The sequence below is a fragment of the Nannospalax galili genome, unplaced genomic scaffold (genome assembly GCF_000622305.1).
Source record: "Nannospalax galili isolate Female #2095 unplaced genomic scaffold, S.galili_v1.0 scaffold627, whole genome shotgun sequence".
Classification (NCBI taxonomy): Eukaryota; Metazoa; Chordata; class Mammalia; order Rodentia; family Spalacidae; genus Nannospalax; species Nannospalax galili.
Genome location: NW_008355786.1, coordinates 31,737 through 49,523, shown reverse-complemented (window position 1 = coordinate 49,523; position 17,787 = coordinate 31,737). Strand labels below are relative to the sequence as shown.

Here is a 17,787-nt window from a genome sequence, read left to right as displayed (position 1 = left end):
TAGAGTTTTTTGGAGGAAGGAAACACGTGGTGAGGACCTGGACTAAGCAGAAGGCATGGAGAGAGACTAGAAAAGAAGAAAGAACAAGAAGCCAAACTTGGGAAGAATCAGCAGTATCTGCTGGCTGGTTGTTAGGTCTGGACTCAAGATGTCTTGCGTGTTCCTAGATGGGCTGATTAAGCAATGGTGATACTACCACAGGAATGGCGGTTAGAAGGAGGGCATGGACTGGGACGGAAGAGAATGACCTGGGAGTGGGGGAACATGATGGGGCTGAGGTGACTGTGGGATGTATAGGCAGAGATACCCCATAGGCAGTTACACTGAGTGCTGACACTGCTGTGAGTTCCAACATGGAGCTAGGCTTGGGATTTGTCACCATGGCATAGGTGTGACCACTTTGGGAATTTGGTGATATTCTTTCCCACTATTTATTTAGTCTTTCCTCACTGTGTTCCAGCCATGTTTGCTGGGTATGTGACTTATGCAAACGCATTGAATGGTTCCATAAAGCTCTGAAGTCGGTGTGCTGTTCCTCTCCAATTCACAAATGGGGAAACTGGGACTTGGAAAGGAAAAGGAACCTGCCCAATAGTGGAGTGAATTAAATGCACAAAATCCTGTGTTTTAAACTAAACCGGTTTCAGAACTCTGTGAAAATAGGACAGATAACAGAACAGGGGAATAATCAATATATAATGAATAGTGACATTCAAAGGCAGCCCTATTCCATTGTTAGACACTGAGGCCAAACACACAAAAGAAAACATACTTCTTCAGATAAGCAGATGATTCAATAAGATCTAGGAGAAATGGGAGGAAAAAGTAACCATTGATTTGTGGCTTACTCTTGCTGTATGAAGGCTATGCTGCCAGCTGTGGAGGAGGGTCAGACATGGGCAGGGTGGGATTTGGTGCTGTAAAAAGGCCAAGGGTCTCTAGGTAAGGTACATATGGGCACAGGCAGCAGGCAGAGGGAAGACAGCCTTGGCTCAGCACCAGAATGCCTGGTGCATGGCTAATCTGCTCTTTACATATGGTGATCTTAGGCAAATCACCTGTTCTGTCAAAGCCCCTGGTTCCTAGTCTGATGTAAGGGTGTGTTCTTGACCTAGCAGGACTGATGTTGATGACATCTGTCATCTTTGAGTTTACCATTTGCCAAGAATTGCACTCAGGACTTTAAATGATTGTGTGTGTGTGTGTGTGTGTGTGTGTGTGTGTATGTGTGTGTGTTTGTGTATTGAAATACACATAAAAGTTAATTCTCTCTCTTTTTTTCTTTGAGGGAAGATCTCACTAGGTAACCCAGGCTGACATGGAACTCACAATCCACCTGTCTTAGCCTCCCCAGTGCTGGAACTGCAAGTGTGCCCCACCACACCAGCTACTTACATCTCTCCATGTACAGTTCAGTGACATGAAGGACATTCACATTGTTTTACAACTGTGATACCCAGGCAAGACAATTACAGATCGCCACCACACTTAAAGTCAATTAAAAGGGAAAGAAGTCCTTTATTGATTAGCAAGCAACTAAGAGTGGCTAGTGCCTCAGAAAAAAATCACTCTTAGTGCTGAAACTAAGGGGTACAGAGTTTATAAATGCAAAACTCAGAAAAACAGCTGGGCCAGGTGTAGGTCAAAGAGACCTAGCAATTATTTTGGTTATACGTTGTTTTGATTAGACATCCTGGAGTTGTTTTGGTTATACTTCTAGGCCGTAGTCAGGGTCTTGGGAAGTCTTAAATGTGTTGCCGGGGGAGGCTGGTGGCTGGGAAGAATGCCAAAGAAGGCACAAACTGGAGTCAGGACCAGCCCAGGACAAAATAGGAGTGCCTTCAGCTATTTCACAACCACCACTACCGAATTTTGTCATGTAAAACTAAAACTCTACCCATTAACTCCCTATTTCCTCCTCAAGGCCCTTTGAAACCACCCTTCTGTTTCTGTTTTATGGTGTTGACCCCACACCTCATATAAGCGAAACCATGACATACTTGTTCTTTTGTTACAGCCTTATGTCATTTAGAATAACACCCTCAAAGTTTATCCATGTCATAGCTGGTGCCAGAATTTCCTTCCTTTGTAACGCTGACTACTATTCCCTTGTATGCATATAGAACATTTTGTTTATGCATGAACAGTCAACAGTCAGGAGTTTCTACCTTTGACTATTGTAATGATGCAAAAAGAACATGGGGTGCAGACATTGCTCTGAGGTATACTTTTTTCCTTTAATTCTTGTTTATTTGTTTGAGACAAGTTCTCACATTGGGGTTCGGGTTAACCCAGAACTTAATATGTAGCTCAGTCTTTCTATTGAAGCCTTCTGAGTGCTGGGAGTACAGGTGTGAGCCACTATACCTGGCTCTTTTTTGCTAATCTTTTGGGTATATGTCCAGTGTGGGTCATCTGCTAATTCTATATGTAATTATTTGAGGCATCTCTGAACCACTTTTCATTCCTATCAGTAGTGCACAAGGATTCTAGTTTCTCCACATCTTTTATTACTTTGTTTTAAAAGATTTATTTTACTTTTATTCACCTGTGTGTATGTATGTGGGTATCTGCTGAGGCCAGAAGAGGGAGTTACAGGCTGCTGTGAGCCACTGGATGTGGGTGCTGGGAACTGAACTCAGGTCCTTTGTAAGAGCAGTAAGTGCTCTTAACCACAGAGCCATCTCTTCAGCCCCCAATTATTGTTATTTGCCGGTGCCAGCCGGCCAAGACGGACAGTACCTGAAAGGGGGAGTGAGGGTTGAAAGAAAAAACAAGGGACAGAAAAGATACTTGGGAGGACTGTCAGTAGAGACTGCAGCCCCGGTTTATTTCAGCTCAGTCTTTTTATACAGAAGAACTCAATTAGTTTCAACAGCTGTTTTTCCCACCTGTATCTGAGGGTCAAGGAGCAGTCAAATACTTGTTTTGTGAGCTCCACCATATAAACACATTCCTCCTGATTTGGCAGATTAGGTACTGGTATGCAAAACACAAACTCAGTAAACAAGCCTGCCACAGCTTATGCACATAATGGATTAATAGCTCCCAACAGTTATTATTAGAATATTTTATATACTTTGGTTTCCAATGATCTATTTAGTAAAATATCATCTTTCTGTATTCTCAAGTAGATCTTATTGTTATTATTCTATAGAACAAGAAATTGAGGTTTAGAAGGTTAAGTAAGCTGTTTAACCATACACACCTAGACAGTGAGAAACTGGGCCTGGAGTATAAGTTCATTTGACTCCAAGACTCATGCTTAGCTGTTAACCGTGAACTAGAACATAGCGCAGGCCCTAGAATGGTGTGCTTGTGACACTGACAGTGGCAACAGTGACAGTATAACACAGCACAGCACTGCCAAAGTTGGAACAGCTTGAGGAGGGAGACTATGAAATGGTGACTTTGCCTAGAGTTTTGCAGTAAGTACTGAGGAAGGGAGGGCAGAGAACCAAGAGGGGTCACTTGGGAGCTCCTTTACTGATGGACACGGAACATTATCTGGAAGCGACTGGGGAACCGTAGATGCCCAGGGCATTTCTAGAAGTGGAAACTGTAGATGCCCAGGGCATTTCTAGAAGTGGAATTTGTCAGTTATTTGCAGAATAGACAGTAGAATCCACAGGCCCCACAGGTACAGTCTTTGGAATATGATGTCCATGTTTCTACTGCTTGCCTGAGATGGTGATTGATATTTTCAAGGTTTCTGAACAGCAACTCAAGGAAGCTGTGGCTCAGGCTGTGGAGGGCATCAAATTTGGAAAGGAGAGGCACCAGTGGAGTTTGGAAGGTAAGGGAAATGGTGAACTTTCACTTGAAATATCTACTTGCTTAGAAAGCTCAGGGTCCAACCATAAATCCACCCCCTGCTTCAGCAATATGTGGAGCAGTCCGGCGGTATACATACATGGTTCTAGATAGCAGTTGAAAGATAGGAGCCCACTAACTAAATTTGGCTCACAATTTTACTTGTGTGGAAGGTAATGGTTTGAATGGTTTTAATGTGGCAGGCACTCTGCAGTAGTTTCTACCCCTTCATCGTCTGCCAGGCTGCCTTGCCCACAAGACATCCTCGAAGGCTTTCAATTTGCAACCCCTCCTCTATAACAGACACTGAATATTCCTGATTAATCATAGCTCATGTATTATTTCACTAAATCTTAAGAGCTGCTTTTTTTCTTTTTATCTTTTTAAGGTGGAGTCTCCCTGTAGCCACAGCTGGCCTGGTATTCACTATGTAGACCAGGCTGGCCTTGATCTCACAGAGATCCACCTGCCTCTGTCTCTCAAGGGCTGAGATCAAAGGCCTGCACCACCACCCCTGGCTCACATCTACTTTATAATGCTCATTTTATAAGAATAAGCAAGGCTCTGGATGACTCCCTTTGCCAAAATCCCACCACTAGGTCATGGGGGAACTTGTCAGCGACCAGGCTGACTGGTTCCTGTGTCTAGTTTTAGGGCATTGGCCAAGTCACCATGGGACATCCATATGCTAGAACTGTGTACAGTGTTAGTATTGATATTGGCAAGGAGACTAAAGGGAATGGGAAAACAGCCAGAGAGAAAGGCAGGACCGAGACTTTATTACTTCTCTGTCCTACTTAGGGCTCTACCCACTCCAATGCACATATGCCCAGGGAAGTGGACATGGAAACACCAATCCTGCTGTTAATGGTGGTGGAGAGTGACTAGATGTAGGGGAATGTTGCCTTTCGTGGCTTAGTTTTCTTAATGAAGATGTGCTATTCTATGGCCAGGAAAAAGCAAAAAGCTTTTTCTTCAAAGTGTGCTTGGATTATGAATCTGGCTGAACCTGGTGCTTTTTCATGGAGCCCCCCTCTGGCTCTTTCAGTCACACAGAAGGAGCCCACAAATGGCCAGGTCTCCAAGGCTCCTAGTCCCTTGGGCTGCAGTCTCAGGAAAGGGGTACCTTGTCCACTTGCCACTAGAAAGAACCACCTCTGGGGGATGTGTGAATGGTTACCATGCAGGAAACCGTGGAGCATGGGGTGCCAGAAAGGGAAAGAGGGGACTGTGGCTTTAATTCATCTTCTGCTGGAAGGAGATGGTACCCCTCTGAGTGTGGGGTTCAAAATGCCTTCACATGTTCTCTTTCTTTGCTACTGAACCTCAAAGCATCTCAGTAACTTTAGAACTTATCCCCTTTCACATCTGCAGAAACAATGTAGGAACTAAGTTTCCCAGGAAGATGATAAAATAGAGTTTAATAAGTAAGATGCTCTTTAAGAGGCTTCCTGGGGGATCATCTTCTATCAAAGGGAGTGGAGGGGGAGAGCAGAGGTTGGTGGAGCTGAGATCAGCCAGCTCTGGGTCTCTGCAACTTACATGGCCCACTACAGTTGGCCTGACTTTGCAACAAAGTCTAGCCAGGGTATAACCCTCAGCCTCCACCAGACCCTGAGGACTGGGCTGCCTTCCTTTGGCTGGGTAGCTGCTGTAAATCCCTGGAGAAGCTCACAGCTATAAAACACCTGTTACCAGTCTCTGCGCAGCTGGGACACCAAGCTCTGGCATGACGGGTAGTGATAGGTGGTACGAATAGCGCATCTCTGTGTCTGTTACTTGTGGGCTTAGAAAGGTGAGTGATTATCCCAACCCACAGCTTTTTGGAGACCAAACCCAAGGCTGTCAGGCTCCAAATGCAAAGTGTCCTCCACAGAGCAGCGGTGGGGTATATGTAGTGCCACCTACAGCAGTACTGGGCACAGCCAGGGGTGTCTGATTTTCTGTGGCTCAACTGGGAAGGTTTCTTATGTTCCCATGCAGGTGTCAAAAGGCTGGAGAGCAGCTGGCATGGACGGCCCAGCACAGAGAAGGATCGTGAGAAGCACTCGGCGCCCCCACATCGCAGGGCCCAGAAGATCATGGTCCGCTCCAGCAGTGACAGCAGCTATATGTCTGGATCACCAGGGGGAAGTCCCTGCAGCGCAGGTGCGGAGCCACAGCCCTCTGAGAGGGAAGGCATCACACACAGCCCCAGCTTGCCCCCTGGCCAGGAGCAAAAGCCGTGTCCTGGGGTCTCATCCAGGCCTCCCCAGGAGAGCCCACCCATTCCTGAGAGTCTGGACAGAGACAGCCATCCTCCACTGAGACTGAAGAAATCCTTTGAGATTTTGGTGAGAAAGCCAACATCCTCCAAACCCAAGCCTCCACCCAGAAAATACTTTAAAAGTGGCAGCGAGCCTCAGAAGAGTCTGGAAGAGAAAGAGAAGGTCACAGGCCCTTCTGGGCACACCTTGTCCCCCTGCACCCAGGTAGGAGGGTGTGCACAGTGGGTTTCATGTCCCCCTGCACCATGCACAGCTGTCCTTGATCATTGTAAGTGTCTGCAGGTTTCCGTGTTCTGGCAGAGAGAAGCTCTTCTCTTAGGCCCACGGAGAGAAGAATGAAGCTGGGCAGAGCCAAAATGGAGGCCCCAAGCTGACTCTAGCTGCCAACATTGAAGGTTCTCCCTGCGTAGCGTTTGTCTCACACTTTGGTGGATCTGCAGCAGGGTTATCCCGTGAAAGCATGGCTGAGCACATGAACCTGAGCACATTTCTCTCTGTTAGCTTTGACTTCCTTATGGGGTGGGGCTGGAGGGAGGCCGCCTCTCTAAGCCTAGGCATCCTCAGCTGTTGCTTGAGGTTGCTTTGAGTGGCTCCTTCCACAGGTTGCAGTGATTATTTCCCCATCACCCTGTAAAGACCTTCTTCCTCCAGCTCAACCCTTCAAGGAAGGCAGATGGTAGGCAGTCAGCTGCTATCATTCGAGCCATTTTAATGCACAGCACTATGCTAAATATGTTCATGTATACTGTCTTAGTTTGTCCTTGTTAGGGTCTGAGTTTAGCTGAGAAAGAACTCACTCAAGTTTACAACAGCTGAGGGCTGCATTGAGGGCTTTGTGTGGAGGTGGGGTTTGGCCTCTGGGACTGTCCTAGAAGGAGCCTAACTGAGGGTTGAGGGTTGATAAACTTCAGGGAGGTGGTTGTGGGAGGAAGGTTTTGAGTCCCAGGGTGAGGGCACAGTGAAGGAAGAGGAGCCGGGTTACTAAACTGGAAGTGCAGTCTAACAGACAGTTGACATGATGGGTGGCTGGCACCTTGAGTTGGGTATGTCTAGGTGGATCTGCTTCTCTGACTCCTCCTTTCGACAGATGCTTCATTTACTTCTGGGCTTGAGATTGGATCCAGAAGAGCAAATCAGAAATGAGTAGATGGGAAGCGAGGCTTTGTGCCTTCCTTTTACAGACCCAGGAAAGACAGAGAGCAGGTGCCCTGGTTAAGCCCTTGGGCTGCCTGTCCAGGTGGGGCCACACGCAGGGCAGGGAGCATTGCCAAGTAAGGCAGCTGTGGAGGAAGCAGGATGTCTGCAAGGAAGGCCAGGCAGGCAAGGAGCTGAGGAGTGTAACTTAGTCCTCAAAGCACATGACCAACCCAACATTCTTGCCTTGGGTGAGGGGTCACGGAGTCAGAGTTCAGCCTCACAGAAAGCAGGAATCAACTGACTTCACACACTATTCTTAAGGCCCCTTTACCACTCCTGGGCCTCTCACGTCACATTATTCTCTGTGGCCCCATATCCAACCCCTCTGCCTCCCTCTCTCTTCCTCTCCCTCCCGATCCCTTTCCTTCTTTTCCTTGTGCCTTTTCTCTAACCCTTCTCTGTAGTTTTTTGTCTCCATGATCCCCAGACCCCTCTCAAGCAGCTACAGATGATGTTCCATAAATCTTTCCCATCTAATGTCACCGAAGGTGACCTAATTTCCTTAGCTCAAATGTCCTTCAAGGTATTATCAATTCTGTCCTTTTTCAAAAATCATCTCAAAATATCACCTACATTTAAAGAAAACTGCTTTCTCTGCTAAATCCATATCTCTCACCCTATCTCCTCTCCCTTTCCCTCATCCTCCAAATGCTGACAGAACATATTTACCTGAAAAAAATTTGTATAAAATCAAATTAATGTCAGGGATTAATTTTAAAGACCTCTCACGAAGAGACGGCAACATTGGAGGTGTTGATTAAAAGATAAAACATGGGGGCTAGGGACGATAGTTCAGTCAGTACAGTGCTTGCAATATAAGCATGAGGACTCGTGTTCTTTCCCAGAACCCACATAAAAAACAAAACAAAAAAACAATTGGCACTGGAGAGGGAGAGGCAGATCCCCCGGGGCTTACTTCCTAACAAGCCTTGCTTACTTGGTGATCTCCAGGCCAGTGAGAGACTTGTCTCAAAACATAAGGTGGATTGCTTCTGAGGGACAACTCCTGAGCTTGTCCTCTATTCTCTATACACATATGCATACACTTGCATGCACACCCTTACACACATGTACCCACATGTACATATACATAATGTGTTCATACACACTAAATAATAGAGAGAAAGGAAGGAAGAAGGAAAGAAAGAAAGAAAAAGAAAGAAAATGAGAGAGATAAAACATACTTGAGTCTTTTCTAAGATGACTGGCTGGCATTGGATATTTCTGTCTGTCAAAGTACCCAATAGTTCATGGACATAGATGGCTGTCACCTCAGAGAACTCCTGGGTTTTTTTTCTTGTCTTTTGAGATAGGGTCTCAATAGGTAACCCTAACTGTCCTGGAACTCGCCATGTAGATCAGACTGGCCTCAAACTCACAGAGATCTGTCTACCTCTGCCTCCTAAGTGCTGGGATTAAAGGCATGCACCACCATGCTCAACACAGAGCTCCCCATGAGTGTTCTAGAACACTATATATTATTATTATTAATTATTATTATTATTTTAGTATTTTAATTTCTGGTGACGTGGCCAAAGCTCACTTTTTCAAAGGACTGTTTCAAGAAGCCCCAAGTCCTCTTTGGATGAGCTGACTTCTCAGTCCTACAATGCAAACCTCGGGATAGTCAATGACTTTTGAGAACCTTTCTAGTTTTTATCCATCTTTCCTTCCTGCTTGTAGTCAATGTAGACATTAGATCTGCTATCCTCGGCATTGGCTATCTTTTTCAGTCTTAAATAATGTGTGTGTTTCTGCCTCTGTCCTTCCTCTGGAAGGAGGCCTACATCTTGTCACCCTCTGCCTCTGGAACCACTCATGTGCCCTCTGCTGACGCTGACCCTTGCATGTCACTCAGGCTGTGTGGTAACTCTACCTAAGCATTAGATAGTTATTTGGTTCTTAGGCCATCTCCTTGCAGGGCTGTTTTAGGAAGAATCCTTCAACAACATCCCTCTCCATGGAGAAACAATTCTGCAGTAGATTGATAGTGTTACCCTAGGTGCTCAGAGGGGAGTCAGAACATTGAATATTTTCTATCCTTGGCAGCATGGTTACTAAGTACTGATTACCTTGGGGGACTTGGGCTGTAGCTCAGTTGGTAGAGTGCTTTCCTAGTATGTACAAAACCTGGGTTTGACCCACAACATCATTTAAACTGGGTGTGGTAGTACATGCCTGTAATGCTAGCTCTTGGGATGTGGAGGCAGGAGCATCAGGTCATCCTTGGCTACACAGAAAGCTTGAGCTAGCTTGAGATGCATGAGACCCTGTCTCAAACAAAACAACAAACAAATCAAAACAAACTGAGGGTTGGCAAGACTCAGCAGGTCAAGACATGAGCTGCCAAGATGGATGTAGCTTGGGACCCATATAGTGGAAGAAGAGAACTAACTCACGTAAGTTGTTCTCTGATTGTGCTGTACACACACAATTAATTAATGTAATTTTTAAAATAAAGGAAAACAATATAGGAAAAATTGAAATGCTTTTCCTCTGAGTGGCCTTAGGTCTTAACTTTGAGAACACTAGAGGGAAGTTTCTTTGTCCCCTGCTCTGTACCCTTCTCAAGGAGGTAGTTAGCCCACATGTTGTAAGCAGTGTAGTGCTAGCACCTTCCAAATTCCAGTCTCTTGCTCCCATCACAGAGAGCCAGAATCTTCCTGTGTGGGCAGTGTGTGCCCATATTAGACACAGCAGGTTGTTGGAAGTCCAGGAACACCCAGAGCCTCCAATAAGGGCTGGTTGTGCAACAACTTCCCAGAGGAGGAAAAGACCCTCTCTCCAAGGTTGCTGTGCATTTCCCACTGAAGGTCTCTCAGTACTCACTCAAGTCCTAATCAAAGTGTGCCTTGCCTTCTCACAGCTGGAGGCTACCGTTTTGACACAGTCTCGCTTCCTGTTTACACCACAGGAAACCAGAGAGCTGCTGCCACTGCTACTGCCACAGGAAGACTCAGCAGGGAGAAACCCCTGCACCACTGCCTGCTGCCCAGGACCTGCAGTCAGCTCACAGACTGTGTCCTGCAAGGAGGGAGAGCCACAGAGAAGAGCCAGCCCAGGTGAGCCACCACAGGAATCTTCCCAAAGGAGTGCCAGAGATCAGATAGGAGCAGGAGTTTGGCCTGAGGTCAGTGTCTTGCACTGACATGGCCAGTGCCTTGGGCTGATGGACAATCAGGAGTCCCAGGCGCTGCAGGAAGACTGTGGAGGTGCTCTTTAGGGTAGAAAGCTTCCAGGTTGTAGCAGCGATATTGGGGTGGTAGTGGTGGAAATGCAAGCCATTCCCAATTGTTCACATGGAAAGACATTCAAAGATACATCTACAGACCACCCTGGGCAATTGCCTCTAAGGCATCAACATTATAGCATGCTGCATTCAGTACTCCCAAATCTGAGAATGCTGCATGGGAAAAGCCCAAGTAGTGTTTCTTTCTGGTTACCACATCCAGGAGGCAGACAGCAAGGGTGAATCTAAGTGGTACACCTGTCAATACCTTACCATTACTTGAGTACTTAGTAGCTTACTAGAAAGAGTTAAGGATATAGAGGCAGGAAATCATGGATTCACCTAACATTAACTATGATTCTAGGCAGCCTATCTTGTCTTTGTGGGATCATTCAGAACACATAAAACCTAACATATGACTCACTGCATTGACTGGTGGATGTGTGAGACTGTGCTTGCTGTCTGGATTGAGAAAGAAAGGGAAGCAACAGACATGTTCTTGCTCTGAGGAGCTCTCAGAATGGCAGAGGAATAAATACAGAGACTACATATGCCCTATACACATGAAAGGCCCCTGGAGAGTTAAGGTGATTATGAATGGAAAGATCTAGACATCTCACCCAGAGGAGGTGCGGCATTGATAGAAGCTCCACCTCTCCATCCTCCCTTCCATTAGTCATCACAATTGAGGACACACCCTAGTTTGCAAAGGATTTTCCTGTAGAACCTTTGACTCTTCATTCTTAGCATAACAGCACCTGACAACTGAACAATCTGTAAATGCAGAAAGAGGCTGAGAAGGCCGGATGCACTTGCTGAAGTCCTAGGGTCACTATTCTCCATGCAGATCTGCCCGATCATGCAAAGCTCCCCTTTGATATCAGAGTTCAATGATCTGCATAGTCTACTTCCCTTGAGGCTGGACAATGAGACCAGAGATAGGAGGAACCAGTGCTCCTCAAATAAGGGTGCATTCTCATAAGGAGATGAGGGGTCGTGCCTGGCTCTGCCATTCCTGGCTCTTTATCCTTCCTGAGTACTAGAGTCCTCCCTTATAAAGCACCAGAGACTGGAGCAGATATTCCCCAAGAACACTTCAGTACTAAGATGTTAAGATGGCAGGAAGGGGACTCTGGTCTGGTTCTATAATCCTGCCCATTGATACCTCAGTTAGATGACGGATCCTGGAGCTGGCCCACCAGGGTGTTCACTGTTTTTACTCCAGAGTCCTAAAGCTTTTAAAATTTTTTTATTTTTATTATTTTATTATTTTATGTGTATGAGTGTTTTCCTTGCATGTATATAAGTGCACCCATGTCATGCAATGTCTGTGAAGGCCAGAAGAGGGCATCGGATGCCCTGGAACTGGAGTTACACATGGTTATTAGCCACCATGTAGGTGCTGGAAACCAAAGCCAGGTACTCTGCAAAAGCAGCCAGTGCTCTTAACTCTCTCTCTCTCTAGCTCCAGAAGCCTAAAGCTTTAGAATGAGAATTTCAGAAAAAAAAATTCCCAACAAGATGTAACATGCAGGTTTGGCTTTGTTTCTGCTCCCCAGTGACCCAAGTGTCCCCAGCAAAACACCCCCTGCTGAAGAGGCAGGCGCGGATGGACTATAGCTTTGATACCACAGCTGAAGACCCTTGGGTTAGAATTTCTGACTGCATCAAAAACTTATTTAGCCCCATTATGAGTGAGAACCACAGCCATATGCCACTACAGCCCAACGCCAGCCTGGGTGAAGAAGATGGAACACAGGACCACCCAGAGGGGCTCCTGTCAAAACTGGACACTGCCAACCATGCTCCCAAAGTTTACAAGTCAGCAGATGGTAGCTCTGTGAAGAAGGGGCCCCCAGTGGCCCCCAAGCCAGCCTGGTTTCGTCAAAGCTTGAAAGGTCTGAGGAATCGAGTCCCAGATCCCCGAAGACTCCCAGAAGTAGCCTCGTCCACCCAGCCAGCACCTGTTTCCAGAGAGTCCCCAGGGCCACACCTGCAGGCCTCCTCCTCCATCAAGCAAAGAATTAGCTCCTTTGAAAATTTTGGCTCTTCACAACTGCCGGACAGGGGAATCCAGAGACTGAGCCTACAGCCCAGCTCTGGGGAAACCCTCAAGCCTCCAGCAAAGCAAGAGGGTGGACGGTTTTCTGGTTTTGTAGGGCGAGGGTCTCTAGTCTCTGCTAAGCACAGGCAGGCAGAGCTAGAGCAGATGCCCACAGGCTTTCCCCTTGCCTCAGAGGTCAGGGACCCAGGTGTGTCTGAGTCTCCTCCCCCAGGGCAGCAGCCCAACCCAAAAGTCCTCTCCCCAGACCCAGACCCTCTCCTGAAGCTGCTGGCTACACAGATTGACACTCAAGGTCCATCCCTCAAGATGCCGAGCCAGCGGGCGCGGAGCTTCCCTCTGACCAGGACCCAGTCCTGTGAGACCAAACTACTGGATGAAAAGACCAGCAAGCTTTACTCCATCAGCAGTCAGGTATCGTCAGCTGTCATGAAATCTCTGCTGTGCCTTCCATCTTCAGTCTCCTGTGGCCAGACCACCTGTGTCCCCAAGGAAAGGATGTCTCCAAAGTCACCTTCCCATGACTCAGCTGCAGAGGGTCTTGCTGAAGCCGCTGCCTCCGACACAGGGTTCTCCCTCAAGTGAGTGTCTGTGCTCCTGCTGCTCTTCACTGTCCCCATTCTTGTCCTTTCCCATCTTCTGTTTTACATTATATATCATTTAAACATTTTTCAGATATCAAACATCATTCCTCTGTGTGTATGCGTGTGTATGTGTGCTATATATAGCTCATCCATGTTGAGGAGTTTACACAGCACCTGGTCTTGATCGGGATAGGAAGTAGGGAGTGGGACCAGTCCCTAGTAAATTGCCCCTGAGGATGCACAAAGCTGAGGGAATCTCTGAAAGGTCTACTCTTAACTCAAGGAGAGCAGGAGGAGGCCAGATGTTCCCTTGCCCTCCAACAAGAATCCGTTTTGCTCTGTGCATGGGCCCTGGCCCTGGGAGTGAGCGAGGACATTTGGTCCTAATTTCAGATGTGGTCCCAACTCTGACCATGAACAGATTCCTTCCACACTCATCCTTGTTTCCTCTTTAGCTGAAATTAGGTGGGTGAGACCTGCTTCACAGACTTGTGAGTTGGTAGAGGGGTCTGAGGACTTCTGCTACAGGACTAGGTCCTCCCTCTTGAATCAGCTCTGCACCTGTTTAGCTTATTTATCATTCTTATGCTACTGAGAGTAGATACGTTATATCAAATAATGGAATACATCCAGGCTGAGTCCATGAGGGTGCACAATAGTTCAGGTATAGAACAGTCCAGGGATCACGTTTCTCACACTGTCTGTCTCTGCTCTCGAAAGCCTTTCAGAGCTGAGAGAATATTCAGAAGGCCTCACTGAGCCCAGGGAAGCTGAGGACCGGGAGCACTGTTCTCAGCCTAGCCAGTCAGTTATCTCCCTGTTGAGCTCAGAAGAACTGAAAAAACTCATCGAGGAAGTGAGAGTTCTGGATGAAGCGACTCTGAAGGTAGGTTTCCTGTATGTGCATCTGCAGCAACAAGGGCTCACTGTGTAAGGTGTGGTCATCAGCGGGGCCAGAGGGGGAATGTAGCTCAAGAAGCCCATGGGGCTCAAGGCTCAAGAAGGTACTGACATGGTACTGACATGAGGTCTGGATTTTGTGTTGCCTATGGCGGGGGACACCTTGTCACTTTGTCTTGCTCATGGCAGAGGGCCACTATGTCACGTGACCACAGCAGGACTTCCCACTTGAAGCTCTTTGAATAAAAGGACTTCTTGCATCTTTTTGCCATTTTATGAATGAGAAATGAGATTCATGGTCATAGAACATAGGTGTTCTGTCTCTGAACCCAAACTCGGTGCTGTGCGCACATCCCATGGATCTAGCATGAGGCTTGAGAGAGAAGCAGCCGTGGTAAGCAGTATAGGTGGGAAGAGCTCTCACTTTGGGGCTTTCCTTATTTCTGCTGTACACCTAGAGTCACGTGAGTTCACGAGGGCCTCATACTTCAGCCACGTCATTCTGAAAGCCCCACTTCCCACATGATTTCTGAACACAGCCAAAGATGTGTGGAGAGGAAGTGGCCCAAGCAGAAGTAGAGGAAGGAGTCGGGAGCATCAGCTGGTGGGCCTCCCTCTCTGAAGGCTCCCCAGGGTCCATGCAGGATTCCTACACTGGGAAAATGTAGACTGAGAGGAGAGAACAGGGAGACCCTCCTTTTCTATAGGAAGAGTCGCAGCTGCCATTCTAAAGTCAAGGGTGTAGTCAAGTCTGATGAACCTAAGATGCCCTGGGCTGTGGTTCCTCCTCCATGGTTCTCACTCATTACTTATAGGTGGGATGACCCATCAGTCCCCAGGCCTGATTCAGCTCTGGAGGTAAAACTGCATAGAGAGCTCTAGACCAGAATGGGAGATTTGGACAGTGCAAGGAAGTTGTCCTGGTTCCTGTATGTGCTGTATATACCTGTGTGTTTGTGTACATTTGTAAGTGAGGTGCCATCCAGGCCCTTTACTGCTGCTTGCTGTGCCCATGGAAGAGAACAGAGGAAGAAGGACAGCCAACTCTCCCAAAACAGCCTTGGCCTCTGAGCTTTTGACTCAGATCCTACAACCTGATCTTGACTTGCAATGGTCCGGTAGAGCTGCATCTTCCAGCTGTCTTCACAGTGAGCAGCCCAGTCTGCAGGAGTGTGGGTGGGCATGGGTGAGTAAGTGAGGGAAAGAGCTGCGCTTGCTGCTTTTACATACATTTTTTTCCTTCTAAGCTTCTTGTAACTCATCTATGATGAAACTGAAACTGAAGTCTGAGGAGGTGGGGGAACTGGCCCAGCTGGTGTTTAACAAAACAAATCAGTGTGGTGTTAAAGCATGTGTTAGATTATTCACACTGCTATGGTACCATGTTTGTGAATGTATGTATTTTCATTCACAGCAATTAGACAGCATTCATGTCACCATTTTACACAAGGAAGAAGGCGCTGGCCTTGGGTTTAGCTTGGCAGGAGGAGCGGACCTAGAAAACAAGGTGATCACGGTAAGTGATCCAGTGATGGGCATATCAGAACCCGAGTGGTTGGCAGTAGGCAGGTACCAGGAAGAGGTTTTGTGTGGAAGAACAGAAAAATGCATGATACTGGGCCTCTGGGCAGAGAGTCGGGACAGGATTTTAAAGAACAGTCATCGGGACTATCCTTTCAAAGAAGCCCAGTGTGGGCTCCCACATGACCCAGATGAAACCCTCAGCCTCATATGCCTTCTAATGAAGAAGGTCTCTGTGCATCCAAGGCAACTTTAGTGTATCAAAAAAACCCACGAAGCTTAAAAAGAATTGTGTGTGCATGTGTGTGAATATATGTGTGTACATGTGTGCATATGTGTGTGCATGTTCTACATCGGAATATCTGAACTGAAATTTTGTAAGACTGAAGCTCTGATGCCTATATTTTTGAAAATGTCTGCAGGATACTTTAAAAACTCAAGAGCAGGACTGGGGGGATAGTCCAGTTAGTAAGGTACTTGTTTGGCATGAGTGACTGAGCTTGATTCCCAGAACCCAAGTAAAAAAAGCTGGGCATGGAGATGTGCTTGTAATCCCAGAGATGGGGAGACAAAAATGGGCAGATTCTGGAGCTCACTGATCAGTCAGCTGAGCCTACTTGGTAAGTTCCAGGCCAGTGAGAAACTTTGTCTGAAAATAAGGTGAATGGTACCTAAGGACCAAAAGCCAAGGCTGTCTTTGGCTTCCACATGCACATGTACAAACACACACACACGCCTGCAAACACATGAATATGCACACATGCACACACATACACAAACAAGGATTTGGAGTATCTTTCCTACAATATCATGTCTCTTTTCCTTTGGAAATGTAGGCTTAATGGCTTCTAAGACTTAGACAGGGACAACCTGTGGCCACAGAGCATTTTCAGTAGGCTGTAGACTAGCATTGCAGACCTGTCCACAATACGTAGCATAGTTGGCCTGGATAGAAAGAGCCCTGAGAAGGCAGATTCCTGAAAAGGAGGAGCCTGCCCTGTTTTTATCCCCTTGGAAAGTAAGAACATGGTCCAACTCACACACCACACACCACAGTGCTCACCCAAAGGCTTCAGAGCTTGTGGCCCATCCCCCCTAGGCAGGACCTAGACCCTGGGATAGCATGGGGAGGACAGCAGACCTGCATCCTGGGCATCTTTCCCTGGGACCCCATTATTATGGCTCAGGCAATCTGATCAGCCTGGACTACTGTCCTCATCCTCTGTTCACAGCTTCAGGTCACCCGTGTCTGACCCTCGTGGTTTCCAGTCCTCTGTCTTCATGATCCAGGCTGTGTGTGGCATAGCAGCTCTGTCACCAAGCTGAGTATATTATATAGTGGGTAGTGCTGGACTCATTCAAATTTCTTTGCCCAGCCAACAACACATCCAACTTATAGCATCAGCCAGTAGTGAACTTAAAATAGGCCCGGGTAATGGTAACCTGGCACATTGCTGTCACCTGAGGTCTCGGTCAGTTCTAGGTGAGCAGTGACTGCTTTAAAAGCTCTCTACTATGATAGATCGCATATAATCTCTAAGTACCAATTTCTGTTTCTAAGCCCATAGCTGAGCATTATAAAAAGGCTCAGGATTATGTAGCTTACTTCCTATTTGAAGAGAGGTGTAGATGTTGTGAACAGAACACTTCGAGCCTCTTTTCTGCCCTTGGGTGGTGATTTCTCTTCATTGCATTTGACCTGCCATGGCCAGAACTGCAATAATGCACGAGGCTCTATTCTGAACATCCCCTTTATCTTCCTTCCCAGACGCCTTAAAAGGAAGTCAACACAGCCATGTCAATGATGAGCTTTGTACTGCACTCAGTGGCCTGTTGCCTGCATTCATTGCCCCGTATTGAGGAACCTATCTTGTAAAGGAAGGGCATGAGACTCATTGCAGAGGTTGTTTCAAATTTGCAAATTACGTCCTGGGAATTTACCATGCCTGGCCATGTAACAAAATTTTTCTTCTGGACCTAGAGGTGCATACCTGAAATCCTAGATACTCTGGAGGCTGAGGCAGGAGAATCACAAATTCAAGGCCAGTTTGGGCAAGTTAGTGAATCCTGCCTCAAAAGAAGACAATAAAATAACATAAAATAAAATTTAATTTAATTTTTAAAAAGGGACTGGGTCATAACTCAGGGACAGAATACTTGCCGAGTAGTTCAACTGCCTCTTTGATTTCCAGCACTGGGGGCGGAGGGAGAAAA

The 17,787-nt window shown here is 46.8% G+C and overlaps 1 protein-coding gene across 7 annotated transcripts in view; it reads left to right on the top strand.

Moving 5' to 3' along the window:
• Il16 (interleukin 16) overlaps positions 1-17,787 on the top strand; it is a 114,102-nt gene that overhangs the window by 91,678 nt on the left and 4,637 nt on the right. For 5 of the 7 annotated variants that reach the window (XM_029556266.1, XM_008853390.1, XM_008853388.2 and 2 more), the window contains 6 exons: positions 3,709-3,796; positions 5,797-6,284; positions 10,192-10,339; positions 12,066-13,149; positions 13,873-14,038; positions 15,467-15,568. In XM_029556266.1, coding sequence (XP_029412126.1) covers positions 3,709-3,796; positions 5,797-6,284; positions 10,192-10,339; positions 12,066-13,149; positions 13,873-14,038; positions 15,467-15,568 — 2,076 coding nt within the window. Of the gene's footprint in view, positions 1-3,708; positions 3,797-5,796; positions 6,285-10,191; positions 10,340-12,065; positions 13,150-13,872; positions 14,039-15,023; positions 15,152-15,466; positions 15,569-17,787 lie in introns of those variants that run through there. The other 2 variants (XM_008853393.3, XM_029556267.1) reach the window with 2 other exon arrangements.